General features: G+C 28.6%; 1 protein-coding gene across 1 annotated transcript; it reads right to left on the bottom strand.

The window, feature by feature from the left end:
* Window positions 1–9,536: 9,536 nt before the first annotated feature.
* LOC114916898 (metallothionein-like protein 4A) lies at window positions 9,537–10,258 on the bottom strand. The gene is made up of 2 exons (XM_029274549.2): window positions 10,098–10,258; window positions 9,537–9,985 (listed from the first exon to the last, which is right to left on the bottom strand). The coding sequence occupies exons 1-2, from the start codon at window positions 10,193–10,195 to the stop codon at window positions 9,826–9,828; spliced, it is 258 nt and encodes an 85-aa protein (XP_029130382.2). The 5' UTR covers window positions 10,196–10,258; the 3' UTR covers window positions 9,537–9,825.
* Between the last annotated feature and the right edge of the window lie 975 nt (window positions 10,259–11,233).

Raw genomic sequence — 11,233 nt, 5'->3', positions numbered from 1 at the left:
ATGTATTAAATTCACATCTGGAACGGCCCGTTCTAAAACTAGAATAGCCCGTTCCGGAGTTGGGTTTTAACTCATAACGGCCATCTTTGGAACAACCCGTTCCCAAAGTGGAATGCCCCGTTCTAGGTTCAAAATTTACTCATAATAGCATGTGTTGGAACGGTCTGTTCCAATCTAAGGTTTATAGACCTTTTTAGTAGTTTGGAACGACCCGTTCCAGTTTGGAAACGACCCGTTCTAGGCTACTAAATCATCCTTATTAGGCTTTGAGCCTTCATCTAATTTGTGAAAATCGAGGTATTACAATTCCCCCCCCCCCCTTTTTGAAATTTCGTCCCCGAATTTTATCGAAAACCTGAATGGATGAATTTCATGGATCTTGCTCTCTATTGCCAAATAACACTTGTTAAATATTTCTCATCACAACTATACTAGTAGGGAAATCCCGTGTAACCTCACTACCTCACTAATGTACAACTCTATCAATCTCTCTAAGGAATCACTACAAGAAAATGACGATTTTGCGACAGTTATATGGCCTACTTTGCGACGGTTAGAACTGTCGCAAAGACATCATTGCGACGGTTCACCAACTGTCGTAGAAATGTCTGTCACGAGTGAATTTTGCGACGGTTACTGGAATCGTTGCACAAACCATCGAAAAATTGGAATTGCGATCCTTACAGCACCCGAGCACTAATTGCCTCTGAATCAGTCACTAAATATTTATTTTTATTTTATTAAATTTTATAGACATCTCAAATTCTGTTGTTATTCTTCTCAAGGATTCTATTTCACAATACTTCACTTTTTAGCTTGTTTTGTCCTTACTTACACAGTTTCTGGGAAACTTCCCAGAAGGTCACCCATCCCTATATTACTCCAAGTCAAGCACACTTAACTGTGGAGTTCTGATGAGATAAGCTACAAAAAAGCAAATACATGTTGTCAATATAAGTAGTACAAATTAATTCATTTAAGTCATTCTCTACTATATAATCTCATACTTATACTATCTTTGGATCCCTTTCATTCCGGTGTGTTCGAACCGTTATAAATATATAATAATTATATTACTAATAATAATTATATTATATTTAATTAATCTTTATTTATATATATACTTACTTTTATAGTTAACAAACAACTTATTTCTATTTAAAATTAATATTATGATACAATTTAAATTATTTATTATAAATTTAAAAGTTTAAATAATAATTTATATATTTTAAAATGAGAAATGTTATAATAACATCGGTATAACTTATACTAAGTATTACACCGCTTAATAATTTTATATTAAATGTGAATTTTGTAAATCCAACCGTTGGATTGAAAGTTCATATCACTTTATATGTTTATATCAAATTTTGTTAAAATTGAACAACTTGAAGGTAATCAAAATGTTCATATTTTAGTGTATTTTAATATATATATATATATATATATATATATATATATATTACGTCAATTTTGTTTTACAAGAATGAAATATCAAATCATCTTGAATTAATATAAAATTTTGTATATATGATCTAAGAGTAAAAAACTTTCAATCTAATAGTTGAATTTATAAAATTCACATTTAATATAAAGTTATTGAGCGGTCTAGTACTTAGTAAAAGTTACACTGGTGTTATTATAACCTTTCTCTTTTAAAATATTATTTTTATAAATTAAATTTTAATATTTTAAATAAATTATTAATTAACTTAATTTATTTATTCATCTTAAATCTAAGATATAAAATTCAAAAAAAAAAGTATTTATCCTTGTTTTATTTTTTAATCAATTTTTTCTATATTAATTATTAGTAAAATTTAATAACTTTTAATTTAATAATTGTATCGATAAAATTCAACTTATACCATGAGTTATTGAGCGGAGTAACTTTATTAAGAGTTATTTTGTGATTCATTTGATTCCTCCTCTCTCTCTCTCTCTCTCTCTATATATATATATATATATATATATATATATATATATATATATATATATATATATATATATATATATATATATATATATATAATTTTGTTGAAAATAATTGTGTATCTCATATTAAACAAAATATATATAAAATTGTTAATAAAATATAAGTTTATTAAGATAATATAATATTTCCAATAGAAAAATATTACTTTTGGTCTAATTACTATTAAATGTGTTTTTAATCCTAAACTTTATCAAATTTCACCGTAATTTTTAAACAAAATAATATTTAGTTTGTACTAAAAATAACTTTTAAATTCTAATTAAATAGGGGTTATATATATATGTGTGTGTGTGTGTGCATGCGTGCGTGCGTCCGTTCGTGTGTGTGTGTGTGTGTGTGAGCATTAAGCACCAGAAATAGTATCAAGCCCAAAAGAAAAATAGAGAAATTAGATATCGATTCCTCATAGTCAAATCTACAATGTATCATTGTATCCATCTCTGTAGTCTAAGGTTTTCCAAGTGTATCTTAGGAAAGATACCTTAGTGAGTGTTGTAATCGTATGTATCCTCTTTGTAAAGAGTAACCCACACACTCAAAATCTCTATAGGACTAAGGTAGTGAAACTTAGAAAGTGTAAAGCCTGAAAAGGCTAAGAAAAGAATATTTGTAAAGCCCGGAGGGGCTTGTCAAAGAATACTCACTGCTAGCCAGAAATGGCTGATAAGAAAATACTAGCGTTGGTGAGTGAAGCCAACTAGCCAGGAGTGGTCGAGAATACTTGGAGAACCAGAAGTGGTTTAAGAATACTAGTGATGGTGAGTGAAGCTGGCAGGCCAGAAGTGGTCGAGAATACTTGAACCAGAAGTGGTGTAAGAATACTAACGCTGGTGAGTGAAGCTGGCGAGCCAGGATTGGTCGAGAGTACTCGGGCCAGAAGTAGTCGAGAATACTTGGACCAGGAGTGGTTCTAACTTGGGTGGTTCATAATACTCATTACTAGCCCGAAGAGGTTGAGAAGAATATACTAGCGTTGATGAGTGAAGTCAACGGGCTAGAAATGGTCAACAATACTTGTGTACTTCATTTCATAACTAGTGGAACCCTTCAAGTTGAAGGAGACTGGACATAGCTCTGTTGAGCGAACCAGTATAAAAAGATTGCATCCTTTTATTTACTTAGACGCAAATCTTCCTTACTGATTAAAAATTTGTGAAAGACTTCGTCCAGTATATATATATATATATATATATATATATATATATATATATATATATATATATATATATATATATATATCTTTAAAACAACTTTTAGACGAAGACGCTAACTTTCCTTGACAAATTTATTACACTGAAAGTTTCATCTGATACTTACCCTTAAACAAAACTATCTTGAAAAGGAAAATGTAAGAAATTCAATTAATATTTTTACGACACATTTTCCCTAGTGGACGATAAACCCTTCAGATGCATTGATCTTATGTTAAGCAAACTCTATACAACCGTCTGATATTCAAAAGTGCAGTAGACGAAGAAGCACTACTCTTGCAAAAACGTTTTTTTCTAAAATACTTTTGTTCACACACACATATTCAACTCCCCCTTCTATGTGTCTTTCTGCTAACTTCAATATCAACATACATGCATATCAAATCATATTAGAATACCTACTTTAAACCTTCATATATGCTATCCGTAAGCATGTACGAATCAATCACCGTTTACTTCATGTAGCATGTACATGAACCAACTTTACCACATAGCATCATACAACCTTAAACAACCTTTCAATCCATATGACAATGCCTCAAAACATCATAACCAAATCAGTTTTTATCATTGCATTGCCTAATCAACCCAAAAACATTATTACAGCATACATCTCCTTTTAACAATTGTCAAAGAAAATGATACATAAAGAATTATACTCATCCAAATGATCTCAAACCTGTCACAAAAAAAAGTTAAGAGAATAAGCTACAACGCTTACGAAGACATGAGATTCTAAAAAGATCATCTTCTTAGCAAAAAAATTCAAAAACCACAACAGATATATTTAACGCTTACATCTAGACCTCTGATCACCAAAGCAGCTATAACTAGAGTTCTAGACCTCCGCTTTACCTGATTTCAGTTCCATTTGGAAAGATAACGTCCAAGGCTACAAATTTTGTGAAGACCATAAAATCTAAATCTTTCAATAACAAACTCGTACGGGCACAACAAAACTGCAGTGCAAACATCCCCTACACCAGACAACAATAGTGTATCAACATCTAAGGCCACAAAAATACCTCAACCCTTCCAAACCCACTCATTTCCGCCTCAAACTCATATCCAAGCTTCTCACTACAATCCTAAACCAAAATAATTCACACATTCAGCACAAAAGTCTTAGAAAATAAAACTCACATGCTACCTAAACCATAAAAGGTTAACATGCAAGCACCAACACTCTAGGAAAGTACCAACATTTTAATCTCTCATCAAGAATACCAAAACTCCAATTCTCAACATACAACCTCCTTGGATTCAATCGCCACCACTATAGATTTCAGAAACTCCATCAACCATAAACTCTCAATACACTCGACAAATCAATGTCTCACCCACATTCTAGGTTCCAGTAGTTATAGTTGGTTAGCACAATGCTTCGTCCACTACTACTCGCACATATGCTTGCAACATAAGCGACACCACTCATCCACTAATTCTTATGTAAGCAAGAAGTATCAAACAAATAAGCAATCATAAGAATGAAGAAAAGCAATCATAAATAGTATCATCTAAGCAATGTCATGTCTATTAGCCAAATTCTGATAAAACAATACACACAATTAAATAAACAACAAACATAATCAATCATCACACTAGCATATCAATAAGTTCCACAATCAATTCATTCCATCATTCATTCATCTACCAAACAAGCATAGCATACTCATAACTCACGGCCCATTGAATCGACTTGCTCTGATACCACTAAATGTGACACCCTTACTACCCCCAACACATATATTGTAATAATGTAAATAAAACTAACGAATAAATTTTTCAACATTGGTAAAAAGGGTTCACATAAAATCTTCATAAGTGTTGTTCAATATCCAAAATAGTTGAAAAGAAAAACCTAAGAGTTTACAAATTTTTTTCAAAATAATAAGTACAACTCCAAATACATATAAAAATTCGTGTCCTAGAAATCTTTTACCCCGATGTCATAATATCATAGCACACACACAACTCAACTGTTGGCATCCTGGATGCCACTCATAGTCGGATCTTCCTCACCTAAAACATCAAAAAATTGTATGGTGAGAAAAGAAAACATTTATATGTAAAGCACACAAGGAAAAATCACAACATAATCTCATCATAACTCATTACTTAATGAAATATTTACAACCATTTCTATATATATCCTAATTCTATCAATCATGCATCATCTTCACATCACAATTCACAATCACGCCAATCCATCACATCATATAATTTGTACTATGTTAAGTTCATGTCACCCTTGTAGCATCTCGTGCCCAAGGTCGTGCCACACCAACATAAATACTAATTGCCACACATAAATCTTGTAGTTAAAATTATGCCATGCTCACGCCACCCCTATAGCATTTCTTGACAAAGGTCATGCCACGCTGACATACATGTTAATTGCCTCACACATCCCACATTATGTCATGCTCACGCCACCCCTGTATCATCTCTTGCTCAAGGTCGTGCCATGCCGACATAAGTGTGAGGAACCACAATCATATTTCATTCACAATCATCACAAAACTTGCAATTAACACTATGTCATGCTCACACCACCCTGTAGCATTTCTTGCTCAAGGTCGTGTCACACCGACATATATGTTAATTGCCTCACACATCTCACACTATGTCATGCTCACACCACCCCTGTAGCATCTCTTGCCCAAGGTCATGTCACGCCAACTTAAGTGTGAGGAAACACAATCATATCATATTCACATTCAACACGTCTCATTTCATGCCAACATACTCATATCATAATTAATTGAACAATTAAGCCATGACATGAGCACATCCCAATGAATCCAATTATCATCTAGATCATCAATTTTACCAAATAATATAACAATAACATTTATAAATCAATATAAAACTCGATTGAATCACCAATTTAAAGTTAAGACCCCCCAATTTTTCCAAAACCTAACTCGCAAGCACTTTTCTACAATTTCGTTCTCTCTCCCAGACCATCATTTTTACAAATTATTTACATATTCATAACCCTCATTACTTGCAAAATTTAATGGGATGACCAATTCCTCAAACAAAAATAATTATAAAATCACCTATAATCCTACAGGATTCCTCCTCTACCCAATTCTCTCATGTAACTTTGCATTCAAATAATCTCTTTTTCTTCCATACCTTGATAAGCAGTAGCTGAAACTAAAGTAGGATCTGGTTGGTCTCCTCCTCTAGGTTCCCCTTGGTCGTCAGAAAGTGTAGAAGAAAAAGAAGTCAAAAGTAAAAAAATGTCCTGTTTCGGATCTGGAATGGCCCATTCTGGATTCATTCGTCATGTTTTAAATTCACATCTGGAATGGTCCATTCTAAAACTAGAACGGCCCGTTCTAGAGTTGGGTTTTAACTCATAACAACCATCTTTGGAACGACCCGTTCCCAAAGTGAAAAGGCCCATTCTAGGTTAAATTTTAGGTTCAAAATTTACTCATAATAGCATGTGCTAGAATGGCCCGTTCCAATCTAGGATTTATAAGCCTTTTTAGTAGTTTGGAACGGGTTGTTCCAATTTGAGAACGGTCCGTTCTAGGCTACTAAATTATTCTTATTGGGCTTTAAGCCTTTATCTAATTTGTGAAAATCAGGGTGTTACACATATCCCAAATTTTACAACTAAACTTAAAAACTTAGTTGCTTAATATAATTTTAGAAAAGGCAAATATAGTAATAATATGTAGTGTAATTTTTATTTTTGAAACAGTTTTTTCAAATATTAAATGCAGGTTTTGGTAAATACATATACATCATAAGTGGATATAATATATTATTATGTAAAGAAAATTATGTCAAAATATTATATATATATATATATTAGAGCCATTATTTAATACTAAACTCAATAACAATTCTTTTTTATAATAATAAAAATAAATAAAATGAATGATATATTTTTTAACACGAATTTTAAAAATACAACATGATTTAAAATTTTTACAGAAATAAGATATTTTTTTCTTGAAATATATAAGATATTAAAACAAAATTAGGCCTCCCCCATTTAGGAGTCCAACGCAATTTCTAAACTACCCTCGGGAAACTGTGTACATAATGAGAAATGTATAAGTTTTTCTTTCCAATAAAAGTATAATTATTAACCATCGTTAAAACTTTTATAATGAGTAATGTATATACTTTTTCTCTAATAAAAATATACTTATTAACCATTAATGGTCAATGGATAGTTAATTATTTATTAAAATAATAAAGAATTTTATAAACTTTTTATTCAAATTGCTCCTCATAACTTACACACAAATGTGAAAAAAGTTTAATCCAGCATGACTCATAATATATTAAGAATTTTTAATATATATTTAAATAAAAAAATAAATACCTTAAAAATTAAACAATTCTAACTGTTCATGTATTAAAAAAATTCCAAAACCCTTTAAATATATGAAAATATATGAAAGAACGGTAGAACTTCTATCTCTATTTAAAATAACAATTCTCTTATCTTAAATCATATACCTATTTGTTTTGTTGAGTTTAGACACTATTATTTCTCAAATATGAAAACCTCTCGCACACCTTCATAGAATTATTATTTTATAAAGGTATATATCTATAAATTTTCTTAAAAACAATTTTTCAACAACTATATCCTTAAGTTTTTTTTTTTTTTTTACTAATTTACATTTAAAGAAAAAATAAAAATAATATATACCAATTTACATTTAAAGATAAAAAAAAATAACTGTCTCTTTAAAAATAATAAAGAAGCACTTTTTTCAAGGTCACAATTTCGTAAAAAGTGAAAATAAAATAAATCTAAAATAATTGAGATTATTATTTAATCTACAAATAAACTAAATCTAAAATAATTGACATTATTATTTATCCTACTGGGAGTTGGAAGTTTTTTTTCAGAAGGGAAAAACTCCAACCACTACAATAAAGCACATTAAAATACATGAGAGGAACAAGTCATACGCTCAAAATGACAAAAAGAAAACATAATTGATAAATCGATCTCCACTCATTCCAGCCTTAACCAAAAACAATGACCGCCACTGACACTGAGGATAGGAAAGTAAGCGGATTAAAAAAATTTAAAAAATTAAATTGTATCATGTTTCTGCAATTTTTTTTTTAAATTCAATTTAATCTAATTCAATCACAAACAAACTAGCTTAGATTAGAAGTCATAATTAAATTTATTTATTTTTTATAAAAAATTTAAATATTTTAAAATAAATTTAAATCATTTGATACATCATAATAAATATAATATTACCAATTTATAAAAAAAATAATACAAATTTAATTCTAAAATAAATTTATTAATTTATTATATTGTTATTAATTAAAAAATTGATATTAATTAATATAAAATAAAATTTAAAATAAATATATTATATTATTATAATTCTACCGATCTAAAATTATATTATTATATACTACCAGATAAAGACACTGACACTTTGTATCTGTATGAAAAAATAAATAATAAAAAAATAAAACTATTCTTAAAAAAATAATTATTAATAAATAAATAAAAATAAAAAATAAAAATAATTATTAAAAATAATATTCCTTTTAATATTAATATAAATATATTAATATAAATAATCAAGTTAAAATCACAAAATCACAACCCTTATTATTATTATTATTATTATTATTATTATTATTATTATATAATGTTAAAAATATATAATTACAAAACTCGTTATTAAATAAGAATAATAATAAATATTATTTTAAATAAATAATTATTTAAATACTATTATTATTATTATTATTATTATTTATATTATTGAATTGAAAACATAAAATCCGACTCATATAATGATCAAATTAAATTAAATATTATTATTATTATTACTATTATTATTATTATATATAACTAAATTAAAAATATAAAATCGGTCCGTGGTTAAATTGATTAAATTAAGTCCCACTCATAAAATTAAGTCAGTATTATCTTAAAACAAATAATCATTCTAATATTAATATTAATAATTAATATTATTATTATTATATATTGGTTGGATCTGATTCATATAGTGGTGTTGGATTAAATTCAATCTAACCTAGTAAATATTAAAACATTAAAACCCAACCAATTCAAATCATTTGAACCATTGGGATCATTTGGATCAAGTCAAATAATCCAAATTTATTAGATTAATTTGGATTATTTGATTCAATTCAGATTCGCAAATTATCCCTGCTCATTTAGGCCCCTGCCCCTACTCACTAGGGCCTACCCATCACTTAGTGTTGGAAGTGTAGGGTTTAGGATTTCAATCATACATTAGCAGATTTAATTAATTGTAAAGAAAGCAGAGTCTCTCCAAAAATACTTAAAAAACTACTATTATATTCTCATTCATTATTGATTTGTTTTCAAGTATACAAACTGGGCATAAGCATAACAGCATGTTATGCCTATTGCAAAGGGAAACTCCTCAGTACCAAGTGCTAACTAAAAAACCAACCACAACTCACTAATACATAAATTATAAAATGTGAGACTTAAGGTGTGACACTAAGTGTTTATTCAGATAAAAGATTAGACGTTTATTTAAATAAAAACATAGAAGCACTATGAGAAAATTTTATAATTTATATTTTGTATTTAAAAAGATATTAGGTGCGACATGAGGCACAGGCGCATTCTGCACCACATCTGCAACCACTTCCAGCAGCCACAGTCTTAGAACACGAGCATGGGTTGCACTCACAGTGCTCTCCGCACGAGCATGTCACGTGACCACCCCCTCCCGATGCAGTTCCAGAGCTACTGCACCTTTGATCACAAAAACAACTCATTTATTTACGTATGACATAACATAGGTTAATACAACAATTAATGAAATAGGTTACTTTAGTTTGATGAAATTATATACTAAGAAAGAGACCTGCAAGTGGCACCACCAGGGCATGGAACGGTGCAACCACACTTGTTGTCACATACCACCACTCCTCTCACTGCATCTCCTGCACCTGTATCAGCCATTCACTCTTTCCTTTGGTTAACTTGTCTCAAATGCTTGGAGAGTACGTGTTCAATATTTGTGGCCTACTACCCCTTTATATATCTTCTGATGCAAGGACTACATCATGTCAAATGTCATCTTCATACCCTACGTGTCAACATCTTTGCATGCAATTCATTAGCTGAAACCACGTACAACACAAACTCTGGAATAGGATCCACTAATCTACACATGTCCCCCACCGAATGTTCTACAACATTTTATCTTTTCTCCTATTTCCTTAACAAATGTCTACAAATATCTGTAATTTGCCAAACTCTATTAGGATTGGTATTACTAGTTGTGTGAACCCTGTGTTATACAGAATTTTTTTTTCAAGTATATTTTCACAATAATTTATTATTAAATATATTTTCTTATTTAATTAAAAAAATAATATAATTATCTATCACTTTAATATCAAAATATCTTTAAATGTAAAATATATATCAAAATATACTCTTATAAATGTAAGTAAATAAAATAAAATATATCATAATTTCTTTTAGCATAACTGTAAGTAAATTTCTAAATTTATTTTGAAAAGTTTTTAATTCTAATTTTATTAGTGTGTTATTATTTTTTTAATATTATGCCAATTTTTAATAATTAACATTTTTGTGTGAATTTTATAATTATTTTTACATCAAAATAAAAAATAATTTAAAATTAATGTAATTATTATTTTATATTTTTGTTTTTTTAAATTTATGTTATTATATATATATATATATATTCTATTATATATTAGTAAAAAATAAAAATAAAAATTTATCTAAAAATATATTTATTTTAAGAAACAATTTTAGTATCTTAACGATTATTAAAGCTATATACAAAAATTTTCTTCATAATAAAAATTGGTATCGACTACATAATATAGTTTAATTAGTATAGATATAGATATTATTTAAAAAAAAATTCAAAGATATTACTCATTTTATATTTAAAATAATTATATATATTTAATTAATATATAATATAATCTGGAACCAGGAAATACACTAAAATTATAAAAT

The sequence above is a fragment of the Cajanus cajan genome, chromosome 4 (assembly GCF_000230855.2).
Source record: "Cajanus cajan strain Asha chromosome 4, NIPB_CcT2T_4, whole genome shotgun sequence".
Lineage (NCBI taxonomy): Eukaryota > Viridiplantae > Streptophyta > Magnoliopsida > Fabales > Fabaceae > Cajanus > Cajanus cajan.
This window is presented reverse-complemented; position numbering and strand designations above follow the sequence as displayed.

Excerpts from the sequence above, each read along its gene's own strand:
- LOC114916898 (XM_029274549.2), bottom strand. The coding sequence starts at position 10,195 with ATGGCTGATACAGGTGCAGGAGATGCAGTGAGAGGAGTGGTGGTATGT. Across the intron at positions 9,986-10,097 it reads CCTGGTGGTGCCACTTGCAG|GTGCAGTAGCTCTGGAACTG; the intron begins GTCTCTTTCTTA and ends TTGTGATCAAAG.